The 23,530-nt window shown below is 46.3% G+C and overlaps 1 protein-coding gene across 50 annotated transcripts in view; it reads right to left on the reverse strand.

Moving 5' to 3' along the window:
• LOC123513214 (Down syndrome cell adhesion molecule-like protein Dscam2) overlaps nt 1-23,530 on the reverse strand; it is a 424,526-nt gene that overhangs the window by 220,253 nt on the left and 180,743 nt on the right. For 32 of the 50 annotated variants that reach the window (XM_045270262.1, XM_045270274.1, XM_045270252.1 and 29 more), the window contains exon 5: nt 9,440-9,610. The exons of 6 other annotated variants lie outside the window; for them this stretch is intronic. In XM_045270262.1, coding sequence (XP_045126197.1) covers nt 9,440-9,610 — 171 coding nt within the window. Of the gene's footprint in view, nt 1-551; nt 714-3,737; nt 3,900-4,292; nt 4,455-5,707; nt 5,873-7,796; nt 7,959-9,439; nt 9,611-11,420; nt 11,592-13,648; nt 13,814-15,079; nt 15,242-16,051; nt 16,214-17,461; nt 17,624-19,981; nt 20,144-22,492; nt 22,655-23,530 lie in introns of all 50 variants that reach the window. 12 more of the 50 variants (XM_045270253.1, XM_045270254.1, XM_045270267.1 and 9 more) reach the window with 12 other exon arrangements.

Here is a 23,530-nt window from a genome sequence, read left to right on the forward strand (position 1 = left end):
AGAGAGAGAGAGAGAGAGAGAGAGAGAGAGAGAGAGAGAGAGAGAGTGTAGGAAGCCACGCAAGGGAGATAAGGATATTGCAGTAATCCATTCCAGCCGCGGCTCGAGGTGTGCTCTGCGTGATGTCAATGACTGCCAGGCGAAACCTGAGAACCTGCAAGGGAATCACGCACGTAAGACTCCCGCTGCGCTACTAAGAGGAAGAGGAAGAGAGAGAAAGGAGTACGGAAAAGATGCATGGGAGGAAACTCTACATACTCAAAAACGCTCGGCTCTCTCTCATCACTATTTTCCAAGGCCACAGAGAAGATACGCCAGGCTCTCAAGAGTGTTTATCGTGTTAGTGATATAGAACCCTAGAAACACTCTTAAGGAACCGTGGCACTTCAACTATAGCCTTCTGAAAGCAGTGACGTGCAGTGAAGAAGTGTTTCAGAATGTTCATAAGAGCCAAGCTGGGTTAAAGAAAGGAAGGACAGAAAAAAAGAACATTAATTTTGTACTCTTTCCGTATCCCTTTCCTCCTCCTCCTCCTCCTAAATGCGAGTTACCGTAGCTATCAGAGGCCACATAGGTCTTCCCCTCCAGGTCCTCCCACGACTGCACGCTCACGAAGTCCGCCACGAAGGAGGGGATGACGCACTTAAGAATGGCGGAGTTGCCCATAAGAACGCTCTCGTCCCACACTTGCGTCACGTACTTCTGAGCCACCACTAGATTGCAGCGCAGGGGAGAGAGGCACGGCTACTCAGGAGGCAACCACTATCAGCCACACCCATCCACCTGGCCACACACACACACACACACACACACACACACACACACACACACACACACACACACAACGCCGCTCTATGACTCGTATTTTCAAACGCTTTATCTTTTTTTTTTTAATCAGGACTAATTTTCAGATCCCAGAGATGATTAACCCTTTCATCATTGCTGTTGTTTTCCCTCAATTGTTAAACTATCAATTGAATCATAAAAAATCCTCGAAAAACCGCAATTATTTCATACCAGCACCATGAAAAGACCACAAAGAGACACGGAATGTAAGAATCAACGTAAAAATGGCAAACGGCTCTGAAATCCGAAAAAAAAGTGGCTTGACGGAGAAAAAATACAGCAAAGTACTTGATCCACGCTGGAGAGACACCCTGCCGATGCCACACTCGTTCTTCGCGGCTGATGGGAGGCTGGGCAGTGGGAATGAGAAATACACACGAGAGGGGGCGCCGCGCAGGGCAAGAAACCACCCTCAGAAGCGATATTAGTTGCAGGAATGGCGTAATAAACAAGACACAACGGCAAGGTAGCGGAAAAGAAAACGGAGCAACGGTGGTCGGTGGTATCTGGCGGAAGATTTGGCTACTTTCTTTGTTTCTTAGTGTACTGTTAGGAGGAGGAGGAGGAGGAGGAGGAGGAGGAGGAGGAGGAGGAGGAGGAGGAGGAGGAGGAGGAGGAGGAGGAGGAGGAGGAGGAGAAGAGTAAGAAGAGGAGAAAGAGGAGGAAAATGGGAAGAGGAGGAAAAGAGGAGAGGACGAAAAGAAGAAAAAAAGGAGATGAAGGAGAAAAAAAAAAAGAGAAGTACAGTTTGCTATCTCTACCTCTCCTACGATCAGAAGACACAACTATTCTTAAATTAACACACACACACACACACACACACACACACACACACACACACACACACACACACACACACCAATCAAAACTCGCAACACACACAACACGCACGCAACACAAGGAACAATACCGGACAAGAAGCCACAAGAATAATTAAGGCACCGATGAATCAACAAACAACACCGTCACATTCACACGAGGCTCGCAAGTCCAACAGAAAACGGGATGAGGGAAGAGCACGCTGAAATGACAATGTTCCGCATTCATCAATACTTTGCTCTCTCACTACGACAATTTTCAAAGGCCACAGAAATAATTACCGGGATTTTCAAGAGTGTTTCTACGGTTAATAATGTAGAAATCTGGTTACTCTGTCTCTAGAAGCGTTAAAACACCCAAAAAATCTCGTGTAAATTTAAATAAAGGCTTTTGAAATAATGGTGGTGAAGCGTGGAGATGTCTCAGAATACGAGCCTGGCAAGTTATTATTATCCACTGTAATCTGGAAGGGTGCTTGTGTAATTCGAGTCCTGAAGACGCAGAAGAGCAGGTGAATGGTAATACAAGAGTGGAGGGGCAAGAAATGGACGGTGCAGACTGGAGTGGATGGGTGTCGATGGTTGTGGATGATAGGATAGGATGGGTTATTTCTGGTAGTGTGGAGGGAGTGGACACAGGAGAAAAAGTGGACGTGTAATTTGGATATCAGGTTTAATGCTAATGGATTATTGGTGATTATTGAAGATGATGTGGATGAATATGACAATAGACAAATAGACAGACAGAGAGAGAGAGGCAGATAGATAAACAGAACCATACTGAAAGACATGATTAAGATAGATGAACAGAATAGACGTAAGAACAACAGACAAACAAACACAAACACCAACATACCGACAAAGGAACACTACACTACACTACACACACACACACACACACACACACACACACACACACACACACACACACACACAGACGCACAGATAAACTCGCAGATCGATGGATGAAGAGATTAACAGATGGAAATCAAACTGCAATCAGACGAGATCTAAACACGCCATTAATTACAAGCATCAAAGCTACAATACTGGCGGCGTTCACTGCACAGACGCACGCTAACCTGCCGGGAGGGTGAGGACGCGAAACGGTGAGGAATGGGACGCGAACCAGTGGCTACGTGTACGAGCTAGCCCATTACCACTGCATTCCCATTCCAGTTCCCATTCCCACCAACGAAGGAAAATAGTGGAGATGGGAAGTGTAATGACAAGTTATTCGTTTTTTTCTTTTTCTTCTTTGTATTTAATTTATTTATCTATTTCTTTTTGAGTGGAGTGTCTTGCAGCATCTATTCTCAGTATTTTACAAAGAATGAACAAATAAATACAAAACTAAAGAGGAAAACATATACAAACACTAAATACAAATAAGCCATTACAATTTCCTAACCCACCAACTCAAACAACTTTTTATACCAACCCAACCCTCCACAAAAAAAAAGAATAAAAATAAATAAATAAATAAAATAAATAGATAAGATGAATAAATAAAAAGATAAAAATACAAAACTTGATAATTCCCTGAAGAAGAAGAAGAAGCTTAAGAAGAAGAAGAAGAAGAAAGAAGAAGAAGAAGAAAAATATGACTTCACACTCCCACTCTTAACCCAAATACCACAACCCATCAATACAACCCTTCCAGCAACACCCAGTAATGACGCCACCTCCTTCAAACACATCAAGGCGGCGGAGAGGCAAAGATAAGTAAGTGAGACATCCGCTACTCCCTTCGTCTGCAGCTCGTCACTTGAAGGTCACTGTTGAGAGGACGTAAGGAAATGAGAGAGAGAAAGAGAAAGAGAAGTGTATTAGTGTGCTATTCATGGTATCCTCTTCATCACTGAGAACCTGAAAGAAACCAAGAATCATCCATCTCTAAGCCACAGTGGATGCGTGACAGGGCGACAGAACGAAGGTGGCCGTGGATTGAGGGAGGCGGTGAGTGAAGAAACCTAGAAGTAAGTTAAAGCGAAATGCCATGTCAGAGAGAGAGAGAGAGAGAGAGAGAGAGAGAGAGAGAGAGAGAGAGAGAGAGACGCCATCTAAGCATACCAAAGCGATCGGCAGCTACATAAGAGTGGCCCTCCATGTCCTCCCACGCCTGCACGCTCACGAAGTCCGCCACGAAGGAAGGGATGACACACTTGAATATAGCTGAGTTTCCCCTTAAAACGCTCTCATCCAGAACTTGAGTGAGGTATTCCTGGTACACCACTGGGGGAGGAATGGAGGGAGGGGGAATGAGGGGCAGAGAAGGGAGGAATGGTGGGAGGGAATGAGGCGAATGATTAAGAGCATGAGTGAGCACGGGAGGAGGATGAAGGGAAGGAATTTAGGTGACGTTTCGCCAATCCCGCCTCGCCAGTCGTCCGCCACCCCACCCCCCTCATCATCACCTCCTTCGCCATCACACACACGCGCCCACGAAAATTAAGGCGATGCGAGTCGCGAAATCACCGCTGGAGAAGACCGGCCGACCGACAGACACACGAAAAAAACGGAAAAAATGGCTGGCTGGTTAATGGCGACGAAGAGAGAGAGAGAGAGAGAGAGAGAGAGAGAGAGAGAGAGAGAGAGAGAGAGAGAGAGAGAGAGAGAGAGCATTACCATAGTTCTCGGAGGGGTAGTGAGCCCTGCCCTCCCCGTCCACCCACGCCTGTACCCTCACGAAGTCTGCCACGAAGGAGGGAATGAGGCACTTGAGGATCGCAGAGTTCCCCCGCAGCACACTCTCGTCCACCACCTGCGTCACGTAACCCTGAGGCACCACTGAGGGGAGAGCCGCACGTCACCATGGGGAGGGAGTAAAGAGACAACACGTGGCTGCCCTAATGGTGGTGAGTGGTGATGACATGAGGTAAGAGAAGTGTGTGTTGAAAAGGTTCAGTGTCATTGAACCTTGAAAGAGAAAAGCATCAGCCACACCTGGAAAAAAAATACTCGTGTCACTGGGCCAGCGAATCTGTAAAGAGGGCGTTGTGAGGGCGTGGGCAGCGGCGGCGGGGAGGCATTACCGTAAGTCCGCGTCGGGTAGTAAGTCTTGCTTTGCCCGTCCACCCACGCCTGCACGCTCACGAAGTCCGCCACGAAGGAGGGAATCACGCACTTCAAGATGGCCGAGTTGCCTTTCAATACATCCTCGTCGTTCACCCGTGTCTTGTAGTCTTGCGTCACCACTACACGAGGGACGGGAGGCAGCATCACAACACCCTCCCTCACCATAGTCCACCTTTACTCATGTGACTCATAAATATACTCAGCCTTCCCAATCTTCCCTCTCCACCCACACTTCATATGGGTCAAGATACCTACACCTTCCACCTGTCTTCCCTCTCTACCTAAGACAATAAAATAACACCTACACCCATCTCTCCCTCTCCACTCTACCTACACAAGCAAGACAACAGGGTCATCTCAGTCTCCCCACTCACATTGTCTTCCTCTCCTCAATTCACCGCATTTTTTTCCTCTTGCTCCCTCACCAAGCGATACGCAGAAGAGGAAAGAGGTCAGGATGAGCTTACACTATTCACCTCTTCCTCCCTCACCTCCCTCCCTGTCACCGCCACGCTCGCCTCAACACTTCAACACTTCAACGCTCCGCCACAACGCGACGCCCGCCGGACAATACAATTCCTCACAAGCAAAATTGGACGTCAAAATTCTAGCTTCGTTTCTTACAATTTTGTATTCCAGGAAGGTAAGTTCGGTACATGGCATCTCTTGGGACGCGAGTGTTGTGGCGACACGAGAGCTTGGGGACGCCGGCGGAACGTAAGAGGATAAGTGAGAAAAGATTAAAACATGAGAACACAGTGAGTTCGCAGTACATGAACGTGTACGTGCACGAAAATGTATGTACGGGAAAACTCACACCGCAGGGGAGATCTGAAAAGAAATCTCTACTTGTAAGAAATGTCTGTTAATTAGAGAGAACAGCGAAAAACAAGAGCTTCCTGCAATGAAAGGAAAGAGAAAACTAATTAGGTGGCAGCGAGCAGGTGCAAAACACCTCGCATTACCGTAGTTGGTTTCAGTGGGGTAGTACGTGTGACCCTCGGAGTCCACCCATGCCTGCACGCTCACGAAGTCCGCCACGAAGGAGGGAATCTCGCACTTCATGATGGCCGAGTTGCCGCGGATCACATACTCCTTGTCGGCGTGAGTCTCGTACTCCTGCGTCACCACTGTGGGTCAGGCAGCGGGCGGGTTACTACGACTCTCCCTCGCCACGCCTCCCTCTCCTTCATTGCAGCATACCCAAACGTTCCCAGCACTTTCCCACTTTTCCCACCCCGCCAGCAAGCCGCCCGCACCACACCGCCGCCCGTGTAGGAGGCAGCGGAGTGCACACGCAGCCAATTAGCGCCTCCCTGTGAAGTGCAGGTGAGCGAAGCTAGTGAGGCCGCGCCGCCTCACGGGAAAAAGTGAGCTCCGCAAAATGAAAGTGAACCTCCACCTCCCTCCTCCAGCGCGCCAAAAAAATACTTCGCCTATTTAAGCCTCGGCGAAATTATTTCTTTGAGGTAAAAGTGCAAAATGTGTGGTTTTATGTGACGGCATAAAAACCAGAGCCGCTCAGGATATTGAGTGAGGTTAAATCTTCATTCATAGAGTATTAAAAAAAGTATTTGAAAGAAAAATAAGTGAAAGGGAAGCGGCGGCGCGGAGCAGAGCGAAGAGAAGAGAGCGGGGAGAGAGGGCGCCTCTCTAATGATGAGGAAATTCTTTTATCCCACGGGAGGGAAATTTAGCGGAAACTGCCTATCTTGGGGAGTGGCCCCTGCTGAGCCAGGCAGGAGGGGGGGGAGGGGAAGGAACAGGGGAGGGAGGAAAGAGTGGAGTGGCGAGGGGAGGGGAGGCTGGCGGTGGTGAAGACGAATGGCGGAGCGAAATGTGAGCGAATAAAGGATGAGAAACACCAACCGACGAATACGATACGCGAATATTCGTGATCAGCGCGCAAAGAGGATTATTATTGACACAAAAAGACTTAATCTGCAAAGAAAAGATATTCACGTTAGCGACCACGGCGTCCACCTGCGGGAGGAAGCAGAGGGGTGTGTGTGTGTGTGTGTGTTAGTAATGACCAGCGGATCCATAACCTGAAGGGGAACATTCCGATAACAAGCTCCTGCTGACGGGGCGAGTTAGTAGTAATAGTAGTAGTAGTAGTAGTAGTAGTAGTAGGAGGAGGAGGAGGAGGAGGAGGAGGAGGAGGAGGAGGCGTTACCATAGCTCTGTGACGGGTAAAAAGAGCGACCCTCCGAGTCCGTCCATGACTGAACACTGACGAAGTCGGCGACGAAGGAAGGAATCTTGCACTTCATGACCACCGAGTTGCCGCGAATGACGTATTCATTCTCCGCCTCGGTCTGGTAATCCTGAGCCACGACTGGGGACGAGGACGAGGCCACAGGAGGATGAGAGGCAGACACACCGAGTTATGAGTTGCGAAAGACGAGAGAGAGAGAGAGAGAGAGAGAGAGAGAGAGAGAGAGAGAGAGAGAGAGAGAGAGAGAGAGAGAGAGAGAGAGAGAGAGAGAGAGAGAGAGAGAGAGAGAGAGAGAGAGAGAGAGAGAGAGAGAGAGAGGAATCACGACACACCTCCCTTCCCTCACACACACCACCGTCTCAACACCGCAACGCACAACACTCCCACGTATGAAAAGCTGCCGCGCCCTTTCCGTCAATGAGGCGTCGGTACCGGGAGTCTCAGGTCGGGAAGAATGCCGCATTAAAACCCAGGTAAAACACGTGGGAAGGTGAGAAATCGGAACACCTGGAGGAAAAAAAATCACCCTTTCCCGGAGGCCACACCTGTGAAAGTATTGTACAACGAAGACACGGCGAATTAAATAGAAAAACAAAAACACCTGGAATAGAAAAAAAGATGATAAATGTGAGAAAAGAGAAATGAAAGCTGCGCCATTACCTGGAACAATGAGAGAACAAAAGTGTGATTAGAGTTAAGACAAGGAAGTATTAAAGAGAGATTACGGGGATGAATGCAGAAGTTCCTCATTCTTTTCCCTCCCTCATTACCATCCTTTACATAGTCTTTCTCTCCTCCCTTCCCTCCATCCCTCCATTCCTCCTCCATCTCTTTACCGTAGCTGCGACTGGGGTAATAGTTCGTGCCCTCGGAGTCCACCCAAGCCTGCACGCTCACGAAGTCCGCCACGAAGGAGGGAATTTTGCACTTGAGGATCGCTGAGTTGCCGCGAATCACGTTCTCTGACTCAGCCTCCAGCAAGTACGACTGAGGAACCACTGTCAACACCACACACAGGGTCAGCATCACAAAAAAACTTATCACCACATCGTAAAACAGCACAGATCAACACCACACCACACGACAGCACACAAGGCCATTACCACACCATGACTTATCGCAAAAATCCATCACCACACCACAAAAACAGCATAAGGTCATCACCACACCACGACACACAACACCAAGTCATCACCACACCACAAAATCAGCATTAAGGTCATCACCACACCACGACACACCACAGAAACTCACCACCACGTCAAAATACAGCACGAAAGGTCACCACCACTACGAAACACCACAACACACCACACCACACACCAAACACAGCCTCACAAGCATGCACAAACAAGTCCACACCATGACAAACCAAGACCTGTCCATCTGTCTACCTGTCCATCACCACCGGCTGTGTCACCTGCCAACACCGTCACCGTCACAGTTACACTTACGTAAATCGAGACCAGAGCGAGAAAGAGCGAAAAAAAAATAGAAAAAAAACAATGAACTCTCACTCAATAAGGTTGAAAAAAAAAAAAGGGAACGTAACGGATGACGGAAAAACCGCATGATAAAGATGAAACGGGGAAAAAAAGGAAAAGCGACGAAGCGGAAAGACACGAAGGAATAATAATAGTGATGACATAAAGGCGATGAAAATTATGCCGACGACTGAGAAAAGTTTTGCATATTTTTTCGTCTTGGGGAATGAAATCTTTACGCTTACGAGGCTGAAATAAATAATGCATCCTTGAGAGCGAGAGCGAGAGCGAGAGAGAGAGAGAGGGGAGGAAATGGCTGCGCTATAAAACAAAAGGTTGATATTAGTAGTGAATTAAGCCACATGTAAGGAAAGATACACATGACTTCCAGCAACATTTTATCCTCGTGGCCTGAAAGAAAGTACATCTGGCGTCCTTATGTGGGAACCTGCAGGGAGGAGAGGAATAAAACAGCGGGAGAGAAAAAGAGCGAATGTTTCTTTTTGCTTCCGGAGATAGAAACTGGAGGCGAAGGAAGGAGGAAAACGAGAAAAAGATATGAGAAAAAATGAGGAAAGAGCTTGAGAATTCTGAAAAAAGAGCAAAGATACATGAGGAAAAGAGGAAAAGTTTTTTTTTGTCTCCAGGGATAAAAACTGGATGTGAAAGGAGGAGGAAGACGAGATGAAGAAGAAGAAAAGAGAAAGAAGAGGAAAAGAGTTTGAGAATTCTGAAAAAAGAGCAAAGATACATGAGGAAAAGAGGAAAAGACCTTGAGAATTCTGACAAAGAGACACAAGATAAAGGGAAAAAGAAGCCCTGTGAACAAGGCAAAGCTTTCAAACACAACCTGAAGAAGGAAGACGACGAGGAAGACGAGTAAGGAAAGTGAGATGACCCAAGAAGCTTTACCATGAGACTAAGGAAGAAAACAAGCCAAAAAAAAAAAAATTATGTTAGGATGTCAGGATGGATAGCGGGCAGGACAGCGTTACCGTAGTTAGGATTGTGGGAGTTGGGATAGTAAGTCTGGCCCTCGGAGTCCACCCACGCCTGCACGCCCACGAAGTCCGCCACGAAGGAGGGAATCTCGCACTTAATGATGGCCGAGTTGCCGCGGATCACGTGCTCATTGTCCGCCTCCACCTGGTAAGTCTGCGGAACCACTGTGAGGGGAAGGCGGCGTGAGGCTAGAGGGGGAAGGCAGCGTGAGGGGAGGAGGGGGCAATACGAAGGGGGGAGCAGGAAGGGGGCGCGTTGACTAAGTAAGGTAAAAATGTGATGACGAAAGAACGAAGAGGTGTCAGGTGTAATGAATGAGGTGAGGTGAAGATGGTGAAAGAACGGAAAGGTGTCGGGTTATAAGAGATGAGAACGTGATGGTGAAAGTACGGGAAGGGAGGTAAAAATGAGATGAGATGAGAAAGTGAAGGTGAGGAAAGAATGGAAAGGTTAAAAGAGCGAGTGAAGATGATGAAGGGACGGAAAGATATCGTGTCTTTTGAGCGGCTACGACTATGTGAAAATGAAATGAACGTGAATGAAGATGAAGAGTAAAGATAAAGTAAACGTGACTGAAGATGAAGTGAACGTGACTGAAGATGGAATAAACGTGAAGATTAAATGAACGTGACTGAAAATGGAATAAACGTGAAGATGAAAGGAACGTGAGTGCGCTGCGAGACTGATACCAATTTAACGAGAGGAAAACATGCGAATAACAACCACGAACACACCACGATACCAACGAAAAAAAAAAAAAAAAAGAGAACGTGAAGATGAAACTAATCCCAACATGCCGCGACAATGACAACCCACTTAACGAAACGACTACGAGGAATTGACGCAACGAACAAATAAAGAACGCCCAACGAAACTCACACGAACCTTACGCAGAGGAGAGCATGAAGGTGAAGAAAAGATGAAAAATGACGCCACAGCAAGGAAAAAATAAAGCAAGATGACGCAGGAGGAAGACGAGAGAGAGAGAGAGAGAGAGAGAGAGAGAGAGAGAGAGAGAGAGAGAGAGAGAGAAATGGCTTGTACTTGTAGAGCTAAAGGAGATAAGTGGAAAAGTGAAATAGCTTAAAGGCCCACATCCACTCAAGGCCCTGACGCTGAAAGGCAAAATAGTGGTCGGGGCGCTGAAACCAAAAATATTACACTATTATTGAAAGGTAAAGGCACGCGGTACACACCACTGAGATACGCCGCCACACCTGCAGGGGATAAAATGTGCTCACCATTAATTCGCTTTTAAGGTCTGAGAAATTCCCCTGGGAGAGAAAAAAGTGAGAGTTTGATGAGGGAGAGAAAAAAAAAGGGAGGGAAAGGAAAGGAAATAAGGGGTTAAGGAGAAAACGAAGGAAAAGATGATAGATGATGTGAAGGAGGAAAGATTTTAAAGAGGATATAGGAAAAAGTGTAAATAAAATGGTAAGAGGAAATATACACATACGAAAAGATATAAAGAAAAATAGAGAAAGAGAAGAAAGATGGAGACGAGAAGGAAAGAAACGCTCACAAAAAAGAAAATAAAAGAAAAGGAGAGAGAAATAAGAAGACATAAACAGAGATAACGAGGAAACAAAAAAAAAAAAACGAAATGAAACAAAATAAGAAAATACGAAGTAAAAGGAGAAGAAAGATAAGAAAAGAAACAAAATAAATAAACAAACACACACGAGAGAGAGAGAGAGAGAGAGAGAGAGAGAGAGAGAGAGAGAGAGAGAGAGAGAGAGAGAGAGAGAGAGAGAGAGAGAGAGAAAGAAAGAAAGAGAGAGAGAGAGAGAGAGAGGAGAGAGAGAGAGAGAGAGAGAGAGAGAGAGAGAGAGAGAGAGAGAGAGAGAGAGAGAGAGAGAGAGAGAGAGAGAGAGAGAGAGAGAGAGAGAGAGAGAGAGAGAGAGAGAGAGAAGCCAAGGATAAAACAGAAGGATGTAAGGATGGCAGGATGGATGGCGGGCAGGACAGCGTTACCGTAGTTAGGACTGTGAGAGTTGGGATAGTAAGCCTGGCCCTCGGAGTCCACCCACGCCTGCACGCTCACGAAGTCCGCCACGAAGGAGGGAATCTCGCACTTAATGATGGCCGAGTTGCCGCGGATCACGTTCTGAGTGAGTGCTTCCAGGTGGTACGATTGGTGCACCACTGGGCGTAAGGGACGGTACTTGGTGAGGTACAAGGAAGGACTGACTGATTGACTAACTAACTGTCTGACAAACTGACTTTCTCTCTCTCTCTCTCTCTCTCTCTCAAGGCACGAAAGACGTCTAAAATTCACTAAAACGATCCCGAACTAGACCTATAATCTCTCTCTCTCTCTCTCTCTCTCTCTCTCTCAAGGCAGCAGGGATGGTAGAAACTCACGAAAACGGTCGATAATTAAAGCAAAAATCTTTCTGATCATCACGGTAACGATTTGTACTGTTTCAATGTGTCTCCGTCACCTGAAAGAGAGGACACACACAACCCAGGCCTGGGGGAGGTAAACACGTGCGCGACAACCACCTGGAAGAGAGGAGAAGGTGAGAAGCATTGCCACACCTGCTGGGAAACAAACGAGATCATTCTGGACACTACCAAAAAATAAAAATGAATAAATAAATGAATAAGAAAAGGAAAGAACGAACCTCATTTCACTGCAAACAAGAAAGAATGAGACTCTTTTTCTTGTATCTATAGAAGGAAGCACAAAAGATCTCAAAGGAAGGCGGAACAGGAGACTTGTTGCCTCTTACTATTACATTCTGATAAAACTTCTGCACCGCACCTTCACTACTTCCAAAAGGCTGCAGTTGAAGTGACGCGGGTTTTACGGGTGTTTCTTACTGTTCTGGTGATAGATTAACAAAACTTCTACATTATCAACAAAGAAAATCGTCTTGAAAATCAGATTATTCATCTCTGTGGCATTTGAAAATAGTCTTGGTGAGGGAGCAGAGCGTTGCTGAACACGAGGCTTGGGAGGAAAAAAGAGAAAGAACAGGAAGGCAACAAGACAACGCGAGATATCAAACAACCCTCTGCGTGTAAATGCCTCGTTAAGTACACTGCGCGCACGCGCGCGCAAGAGAGAGAGAGAGAGAGAGAGAGAGAGAGAGAGAGAGAGAGAGAGAGAGAGAGATAAAACAGAAGGATGTAAGGATGGCAGGATGGATGGCGGGCAGGACAGCGTTACCGTAGTTAGGACTGTGAGAGTTGGGATAGTAAGCCTGGCCCTCGGAGTCCACCCACGCCTGCACGCTCACGAAGTCCGCCACGAAGGAGGGAATCTCGCACTTAATGATGGCCGAGTTGCCGCGGATCACGTTCTGGTTGTGTGCTTCCAGACGGTACGATTGGTGCACCACTGGCGTAAGGAACGGTACTTGGTGAGGTACAAGGAAGGACTGACTGACTGACTGACTGACTGACTCTCTCTCTCTCTCTCTCTCTCTCTCTCTCTCTCTCTCAAGGCAGCAGGGATAGTAGAAACTCACGAAAACGGTCGATAGTTAAAGCAAAGATTTTTCTGATCATCACGGTAACGATTTGTACTGTTTCAATGTGTCTCCGTCACCTGAAAGAGAGGACACACACAACCCAGGCCTGGGGAGGTAAACACGTGCGCGACAACCACCTGGAAGAGAGGAGAAGGTGAGAAGCATTGCCACACCTGCTGGGAAACAAACGAGATCATTCTGGACACCACCAAAAAATAAAAATAAATAAATAAATAAATAAGAAAAGGAAAGAACGAACCCCATTTCACTGCAAACAAGAAAGAATGAGACTCTTTTTCTTGTATCTATAGGAGGAAGCAGAAAGGATCTCAAAGGAAGGCGGAACAGGAGAATTGTTGCCTCTTACTATCACATTCTGAAAAACTTCTGCACCGCACCTTCACTACTTCCAAAAGGCTGCAGTTGAAGTGACGCGGGTTTTACGGGTGTTTCTTACTGTTCTGGTGATAGATTAACAAAAATTCTACATTATCAACAAAAGAAAATCGTCTTGAAAATCAGGCTATTCATCTCTGTGGCCTTTGAAAATAGTCTTGGTGAGGGAGCAGAGCGTTGCTGAACACGAGGCTTGGGAGGAAAGAAGAGAAAGAACAAGAAGACAACAAGACAACGAGAGATATCAAACAACCCTCTGCGTGTAAATGCCTCGTTAAGAAAACCGCGAGTCTTTCCCGCGAATTGTGATGAGGCGGCGGGCATTACCATACATCCGCTGAGAGGGGTAGTACGTCGTCCCCTCGGAGTCCACCCATGACTGCACGCTCACGAAGTCCGCCACGAAGGAGGGAATCTCGCACTTCATGATGGCCGAGTTGCCGCGGATCACGAACTCATTGTCTGCCTCTGTCCTGTACGGCTGAGCGACCACTATTAAGAGGAAAAGGTGGAAGAGGATAGCGGTCACTACAAGCCCTTCCCTCCACCGCCCCGTCATTCCACCGTCCCAAACACACAGAACAAAAGGGGAAACTCGCCAAGAGGTAATAAAGAGGAGTAGGGAAAATGCTCGCTCACTTCTATAACCCTTCATTTCCACCTGCCCGAACACACATACAAAAAGATGAAACTCGCTAGAAACTAATAAAGGGGAGGAGGGAAAATGACCAGGTGTGTGTGTGTGTGTGTGTGTGTGTGTGTGTGTGTGTGTGTGTGTGTGTGTGTGTGTGTGTGTGTGTGTGTGTGTGTGTGTGTGTGTGTGTTAGATTGTTGCTCGTGAAATATGAAGGAGGTAGAAGAAAAATAGAACAAAAATAATGATTAGATTAGAAGAGATAAGAAGTCCAGAAGTGAGAAGGTAGCTTGAAGGAAAGGTAAGGAGTAAAGAATGAGGCAAAGTAAGAAGAAAAGGGGAAAAGAAGGAAGAGGATGAAGAGAGGCATAAGGAAAGATAAGGAGCAGAAAGAGGATGGAGAAAGGTGAAGTGGAACATAATGGAGAAAGTAAAGAAAGAAGAGAGAGAGAGAGAGAGAGAGAGAGAGAGAGAGAGAGAGAGAGAGAGAGAGAGAGAGAGAGAGAGAGAGAGAGAGAGAGAGAGAGAGAGAGAGAGAGAGAGAGAGAGAGAGAGTGGGGGATAAAATCAAACACACACACACACACACACACACACACACACACACACACACACACACACACACACACACACAAGAAGATAGATAGATACAACACCGCTCTACAGCACGTTTAGACACGTTGCATTACTTCTGTGTATAAATAATGCTAAAAGGTAAAGCCCCGCCAGCCAGCAAGCGACATAATTCCGTGCCGGGGAATTAAAGCGAATTTCTCGTCAATTAACAGCGTATTCTAGCTTAGGACCTGCGGGGAAAAATTGGAAACTCGAATATATTATTGAATTAAAAGCGCGCGCACCTGAAAGCGACAGAGAGAAAAAAAAAAAAAGAGAGAAAACATCAGTAATTAATTCCAGCAGACACGCACCTGTGATGGAAAAATAAATGGAATACAGACACAAAGAGAAAAAGAGAAGGAAAATAAGAACAAACAATAGAACATTAGTAAATAGTAACACTAGGACCATTTGCTGAGAAACGCCCCCTATTTTTCCCCTTTCCCTTTCCACCTTTCTCTTTTTTCCCCTTCGCCGCTGCCGCAATGACCACCGCAGGGCATTACCGTAGTCCTGGGAGGGATAGTAGCTAGTGCCGTCATCCGCCACCCACGCCTGCACGCTCACGAAGTCCGCCACGAAGGAGGGAATGCTGCACTTGAGGATGGCCGAGTTGCCGCGAATCACGTACTCAGTAAGGACCTCGGCGGAGTACATCTGAGGCACGACTGATGGGGGAGTGGGCGGGGGACATGTTATATACTCCGGTGTGGGTGAGGGAGTGGGTGAAGGAGTGGGTGAAGGAGAAGGTTTGATGGTGTCAGGGGAGGGACGTGTGTGTGTGTGTGTGTGTGTGTGTGTGTGTGTGTGTGTGTGTGTGTGTGTGTGTGTGTGTGTGTGTGTGTTATAGATTGCAGCCTGAACGGAAGATGGGGAATGAAAGAAACTTGTGAATATGAGGGAAGGGAAGAACAGAATGGTAACGGAGGTAGTAAGATGAGTCAAGTTTACAAATACGAGGCTACACACACACACACACACACACACACACACACACACACACACACACAAGGAAGATACACATACCATTTTTCACTCTCCTTATCCAAACCTACACTCCACAAACCCCCCACCCCACAAAACCCCACTCCTCCCCACCCCCCGGCCAGGCAGCGAGGCGAGCACGTTACGCCATACGGAAATAAACTCGTAGTAGATTTAAAGCGATTTTCAGATTCACCAACACTATTTTCCGGCGGACCAAACACGGGCAACAATTTACCCACGAAACACGGACTCAGCGAACCGACCTGGAAGGAGAAGAAAGCTGGAAAACACTGGAATGAATAAGAAAAGGAAGAAAACTCGCATCTGAAACGTAAAAAATAAACAAATGATTACAGGAGGTTGAAAGAAAACGTGTGCCATCATTAATATTCCCTTCACGATCTTGCATAGAAAACGAAGAGGCAAGAACCGTGAGTAACCGTGAGTAATCGTGAGTGACCGTGAGTAACCGTGAGAGGAGGAGAAATTACCAAAATCCGAGCCATAGAAGAAGGAATCCATGGAGTCTGTTACCCACGCCTGCACACTCACGAAGTCCGCCACGAAGGAGGGAATCATACACTTGAAGATGGCTGAGTTACCCCTGATGACGTACTCGTGGTAAACATCCGTCTGGTAATCCTGGTGAACCACTGCGAAGAGCCACGAGGAGATGGAAGGTTCTCAGGTGGTTCAATGGTTCAGTGGAGGAGATACGGAAGTGAGAGGGAAAGATGGAGTACTGTATGGAGACATTTTTTGTGGTGTTGTGTGGAATTTCTACGGTGGTTCTACGGGGTAATTGTGACTGTGGTTATGTTGGTGGGGAAGGAAGGGCGAGGAGTCCGGTGGTGGTGGTGGTGGTGGTGGTGGTGGTTGTGGTTGAGGGAAGGACGGCCAGAGGAGGAAAGGGTGAGTAATGATAGTGGTGATGACGCGTGGTGGGAGAGAGAGAGAGAGAGAGAGAGAGAGAGAGAGAGAGAGAGAGAGAGAGAGAGAGAGAGAGAGAGAGAGAGAGAGAGAGAGAGAGAGAGAGAGAGAGAGAGAGAGAGAGAGAGAGAGAGAGAGAGAGAGAGAGAGAGAGAGAGAGAGAGAGAGAGAGAGAGAGAGAGAACAGAGGGGACAAAGGGACAAACGTAATTTTTGATAGAAAATAACCAACCAATTTTTTTTATTTTGTATTCTCTTTCCCGATGGTGAAAAAAGCGTATACACACACACACACACACACACACACACACACACACACACACACACACACACACACACACACATAAAACCAAACAACCCGCAAAACTTTTAGAGGGAAGCGAAAATCCACGACCGAATAACGAGCAAACTCAGAGACAAACACGAAAACTCAACCCACGAACCCACAACACACACACACACACACACACACACACACACACACACACACACACACACACACACACACACACGAACACGGACAGTACACGCAGGGGAGTCAGTATAAAAACATCTGAAATAATAACAAAAAATGGGATAAAAAATATGTGACACCTTGTGACGAACACCTGAAACTTTAAACTCTGAGCATTAGCAAGAGAAAAGTTGTGAGTTTGTATGTAGTCTGTGTGCGAGTGTGTGTGCGTGCATGCGTGTATAACCTCATGGCTTGGAAACGTGCATAGCTTTACCACACACTGAGAACCACCTCTGTGAATCATAAACAGGTAAACGACAACAACAAACACCTGAGAATACTGAACCCTGAAAGCAAAAGGAGACAAAAATCTTCATCAATTTAACCTGAAAAGAAGGAAAAAAAAAAAAAAACATTATTTACAAACCCGGGGGAGGAAACCAGAGACAGAGAATTCCCCAAGGTGCTGCTATAGACGCCCCGCCCCGCCCTGCCCCCTGTGTTTCCTGTTTACCGTAGTTCTGGGAAGGATAATAGGTGTCCCCCTTATCGGTGATCCACGCCTGCACGCTCACGAAGTCCGCCACGAAGGAGGGAATGTTGCACTTGAGGATGGCCGAGTTGCCGCGAATCACATATTCAAGACTCACATCGGTCATGTAATCTTGGTGAACCACTGCGGAGGACAACGATGAGGACCACGGAGGACAAAGAGGAAAAGGAGTAAAATAAGGAAAACAAGAATTAAGTAAGGAATATAGAAAACAACGTAGAGGATGATGGAGAAGTATAAAAAGGTGAACAGGACAACGATGAAGGAAGTAAAACAAGGAAAAAGAAAAAAAAGTAAAGAAAAAAGAAAAAGAACATAAGGAAGAAGGTAAGGAAAAGAAAAAGAGGAAGTGAATAAGAACAAGGAAGAAGTAAGAGGAAGACGAGAAGGAGGAGGAGGATGTAGTAGATGGAGAAGAAAAGAAAATGTAAAGAGGAAACATGAGCATAAAGAAGGAAGACGAGGAAGAAGAGGAAGAGGAAAAGACGGTGCTAAAAAAAAAAGAAGAGGAGAACTAGAAAGATACAGAAGACGATGGGGATGAAGAGAAAAAAAATGTAATAAAAAGAATAAGAAGAGAAGAACGAGGAAGATGAACGACGAGATGGAGGAGGAGGAGGAGGAGGAGGAGGAGGAGGAGGAGGAGGAGGAGGAGGAGGGTGTTTACGGTGCTAATATTAGATAAAAGGTGTAGCAAGAGATAAGAAAACTAAAAGCCTCTTAAAGATCACGCCAAAAAATGGAAAGAAGGAAGGAAGGAAGGAAGGAAGGAAGGAAGGAAGGAAGAAGGAAGGAAGGAAGGAAGGAAGGAAGGAAGGAAGGAAGGAAGGAAGGAAGGAAGGAAGGGAAGGGAAGGGAAGGGAAGGGAAGGGAAGGGAAGGGAAGGAAAGGAACGAACGAACGAAAGAATGAAGGAAGGAAGAAAGGCGAGACATAGAGAAAGGAATGAAAACAGGCAGACGAAGTGAAAGAGGGAAGTGAAGAGTGCAAAGGAGGAAAAAAAAGGAAGAGAGAAGACGAAAGAGGGAAAAACGGAAGAAGGGAAAGTGATAGGAAATAAGTCAAGAACGGAAGAGGGAAGGAAGTGGAGAGGAAGTAGGATGAGGTGAGGGGAGGGGAAGGAAGGAAGGGAAGTGGCGAAGGCTCAGGGAAAGGGATGGTGACGTAATGGTGAAGAATCGTGAAGGGAAATGGTGATCGATAGGAGTTTTCCGGCAGTGAGAGAGGCGGTGGGGGAGAAAGTTCCGGCGGCGCTGTGACTGTGACGGGGAGTGGGAAGGGGATGTGACGGGGAAAAAGGGCAGATTTTGGCACTATAACCGTGTGTGTGTGTGTGTGTGTGTGTGTGTGTGTGTGTGTGTGTGTGTGTGTGTGTGTGTGTGTGTGTCTGGTCATGTAAACAAAGGTCTCTATTTTTACTAGCGGAAGGATAAACGTCAATTCTCATAAACGAAACTTGGCGCAGGATGGGAAAATGGCTATAGAAGAAGAAGAAGAGGAGGAGGAGGAGGAGGAGGAGGAGGAGGAGGAGGAGGAGGAGGAGGAGGAGGAGGAGGAGGAAAGGGAAAGGAAAGAAGGGAGACAAAGAGACACACACACACAAACCCACGGAGCACCCCACGCCAAGACCACACAACACACACACACACACACACACACACACACACACACACACACACACACACACACACACACACACACACACACACACCGACCACCACACGATTACCCGGGAGCAAATTCCTGCCTTCTGTCGACCTTAAACTATGCAATAATACCAGGCCCTCAGAGACAAGGTACGCAGACCACCACTCACTCACGACCACTCACGATCACTCACGGAATAAAAAAAAAAATGATCTATACAGGTGAGAGCGAGACCATTACTACGATTAACATGTGAAATAGTTAGCATGTACAGGTAAAGACTGGGATACTTTAATTAAACGCATCGAAGTAACAGGTAAAATAAAAATACGGTATATATGTGAAGATTAGACCATTACTACGATTAATACGTGAAATAGTTCATGTGTACAGGTAAAAATGAGTTACTTTGATTAAACACATCGAAAGTAACAGGTAAAAATAAGTAAAAGTATAGACAGGTGAGTCCGTGGTTAACCTGAGGAGCTGACCTGGGAGGGGAAAAGAGAAAAGTTATACATGTAAGAACCATTGTGATTTTATTGCAAAGAATCGTGCGTCTGAAAAGGAGGAAAGAGAATAACATTAGTGGAGGAATTTCTCTCTCTTTTGGAAGACTTGGCATGAAAGTGGGAGAGGGAGACGGGGAGAGGGAGAGGAAGGAAAGAGAAAGAGAGAGACAGGCAGGGAAGAATTTTATCGTGGAGAGGAAAATACTTAAACCATTCCACGAGGCATCCATTCTTCTCAGACCACAATGAAACCACAAAGTAAGTCCACCAAATGTCTACTCCACCACCTCCACCACCTCCACACAACCAGCACCCTCTTTACCATAATTCCTAGACTTGTAGTAGGTATCTCCCTTATCGGTGACCCACGCCTGCACGCTCACGAAGTCCGCCACGAAGGAGGGAATGTTGCACTTGAGGATGGCCGAGTTGCCGCGGATAACGTTCTCCATGCTAACATCGATGAGGTAAGCTTGAGGCACCACTGCAAGGAGCCACGCGTGTGAGGAAGGCGGAAGCAGGCGGTAGGACGTTAGAGAGACAATGGGGCTACTTAGGCAAGGAAAGAATGGAGGACCGCCTTTCATACGCCTTGTGAAGAATGTGAAGGAGGAAAAATTGAGGTGGATGCAAAGGAGGGAGAGGGAAGGAAGCAGAGAATGTATAATGAAATCTGAGTAAGGAAGATAAAAGCAGAAAGGAAAGGAAAGGAAAGGAAGATGGAAGAAAGAAGGAAGGAAGGAGAGAAGGAAAAAGATAAGTAGGAAGGAAGGAAGGATAGAAGGAAAAAAAGGTAAGTAGGAAGGAAGGAAAGAAAGAAGGAAGGAAGGAAGGATGGAAGGAAGAACGAATGGATGGAAGTATGGAAGGATGAATAATAGAAAGACAAGAAGAAAGAAAAGAAGAAAAAATAAAAAATAAAAATAATAAATGCAGAGACAAAGTGAAGCATGGTATTAGTAAATCTAAATAAAGAAAAGAAGGAAGAAACAGATAAAAACAAAGAAGTAAAGAAGGAAGGAGCGAATGAAGGAAAAAGAAACAAGGCCACACGTAATGGAGAGAAAAGGAGGTAAAGATGGAGGGAATGCAAATCTAGGCAAATAAGAAGAAAGAAGAGAAAAACATGAACATACACACACATTAACAAAGGAAAGGAGAAAAAAAAACGTGAGAGGAACGAAAGAAAGAAATGACGAAAGGAAGAAATATATAAGAAAAAAACAAGAGAAAAAGAAAAAGACAAGAATGCCAGATAAAAAAGAGAAAGAGAGAACCAGAAAATAAAGAGGAGAACGAGACACGTGCAAGAAAGAAGGAGACAGTATGAAAAGGAATAAAAGCAAAGAAAGGAAGAGACGAAGAAGAGTTAGGAGAATGTAAAAGGGAAAGATGGCCAATGAAGATGGAAGGACGGACGCGGAGAGTAAAATAAAGAGGGGAGGAAGAATAGAAGAAGGTGAAAAGGGAGATTGAAAGAGGTAACAAATCACTGAGAGAGAGAGAGAGAGAGAGAGAGAGAGAGAGAGAGAGAGAGAGAGAGAGAGAGAGAGAGAGAGAGAGAGAGAGAGAGAGAGAGAGAGAGAGAGAGAGAGAGAGAGAGAGAGAGAGAGAGAGAGAGAGAGAGAGAGACGTTATGTAAGGGACGGTGAAATTGGGTGGAATGAAATGAGAGGTAAAAGAGGCATGAAAAAAAAAGAATAAAGAAAATGAAGATGGAAAAAGTTAGGGATACGAAAGAGAAATAGAGAAAAAAAAAGCCTACGAAGAGAAAATACAATAGAAAAATAAGTCAAACAGGGAAAAGAGGAAATGACGGAAAGGAAGAAAGAAAACGAAGGAAGAGGCAAGGACGAATAAAGAAAGTCAGCATCAAAGGAATAAAAAAATGAATGAGAGAAATAACAGGAAAATAAGATAACAAGGAAAGAAAGGAAAAAAGGAATAAACGAAGGAAATGAGAGAGAGAGAGAGAGAGAGAGAGAGAGAGAGAGAGAGAGAGAGAGAACAATGAACCGAGCGAATCAGACGTTCCGAAGCTTCAAGTCTCGAACCAAGGCAACATGAACCAGCAAAACGAATCAGATCCGCGGCAGCATCTGATTGGACGCTGCCTGGCCAATCAAGGAGGAGTTAGTACTAAGAGGATTCATTACTGAGGTCAAAAGAGAGAGAGAGAGAGAGAGAGAGAGAGAGAGTGTGAGTTTCCATGATGCTACGGAAATTAAGGCGGGAATAGGATGATGGAAGACGTGTGTGTGTGTGTGTGTGTGTGTGTGTGTGTGTGTGTGTGTGTGTGTGTGTGTGTGTGTGTGTGTGTGTGTGTGTGATGACGTAAGGACAAAAGATCAATGGCCGAGTTCTGATTAAAAACTTCTCTCCCCGGAAACACGATGAGAGACGAAAGAAAACAGTAACATACACACACACACACACTCACACTCACACTCTCTCTCTCTCTCTCTCTCTCTCTCTCTCGCTAGTACGTACATTTCCTGGGCGATCGCAAGGTATTAAGGCAATTTCGATAACTTGGCACGGATTGAAGTGACGCAAAATAAGAAGAAAAAAAAAATGCGACGAAGAGAAAAGAAACATTTCAACACACGGAGAGCGATATCATGTGGGAAAAAAAAATGCACAGTAATAAAAAAAAAAAAATCTAAATCATCTAAACCTGGAAGTAAAATATATGAGTTCGATGAAACCTGAAATAAAAAGAGAGAAAAAAAAAACATTACAATTTTACATAAACCCGAAACACTCTCGTAAACTCGTCATTTTTTGGGGAAGGGTACAAAAATCAACCCCTTTCCTAGCGTGGCCAGTTTACCGTAGTTCTGGGACGGGTAATAAGCGTCGCCAGAGTCGGTGATCCACGCCTGCACGCTCACGAAGTCCGCCACGAAGGAGGGAATGTTGCACTTGAGGATGGCCGAGTTGCCGCGAATCACATACTCCGGCACCACATCAGTTTGATAATCCTGGTGAACCACTGAGGGAGAGGTGCAGGCGGTGATTGGTGAGGAAGTGGAGGAGGAGGAGGAGGAAGAGGAGGAGGAGGAGATGACAAAGAAGCAATGATTGTTAGTAATTTAAAGGAAGGAAAATTTACTAACGCTGCTACACGACGACAAAGAGGAGGAGGAGGAGGAGGAGGAGGAGGAGGAGGAGGAGGAGGAGGAGGAGGAGGAGGAGGAGGAGGAGGAGGAGGAGGAGGAGGAGGAGGAGAAGAGGAGAAGGAGGAGGAGGAGGAAGAGGAGGACGAAGAGGTGGAGGAAGAGAAGAAGAGGAGGAGGAGGAGGAGGAGGAGGAGGAGGAGGAGGAGGAGGAGGAGGAGGAGGAGGAGGAGGAGGAGGAGGAGGAGAAGGAGAAGGAGGAGGAGGAGAAGGAGTAAGAAAAGGAGGAAAAGGAGTAGAGGACATATGTAAAAAAAAAAGTAGCGGACATATGTAAAAAAAAAAAAAAAAAAAAAAAAAAAAAAAAAAAAAGCGATGACACGGATATGAAAACATTAAAAAGAAGTAAAAAGAGAGAGAAAAGATGATAAGGACGGATGAAAGCTAAGTACATCAGACACCGCTACGTGAAGATGTCCTCTTGAGCGAGGATACACGAAGGGCGCGATGGGGGAGATGGGCGATGGGGAGAGAGGGAGAGGGGGATGGGGAGAGGTGAGTGGCGGCAGGTGAGAGGATACATGGGGAGGGCGTGAGGTGGCAGGACAGGTGTGGGTGTGAATGGGGAATGGGGAGTGGGGATTGTTACGGGACGGGCGTGGCTGGACGGGCGGGGCAGGACGGGCGGGGCAGGGGCGACACAGGTCAACAGAGGAGGAAATTATGCACGAAATAAATTGGCGGACTCTGAA

Source organism: Portunus trituberculatus, chromosome 35 (assembly GCF_017591435.1).
Source record: "Portunus trituberculatus isolate SZX2019 chromosome 35, ASM1759143v1, whole genome shotgun sequence".
Classification (NCBI taxonomy): Eukaryota; Metazoa; Arthropoda; class Malacostraca; order Decapoda; family Portunidae; genus Portunus; species Portunus trituberculatus.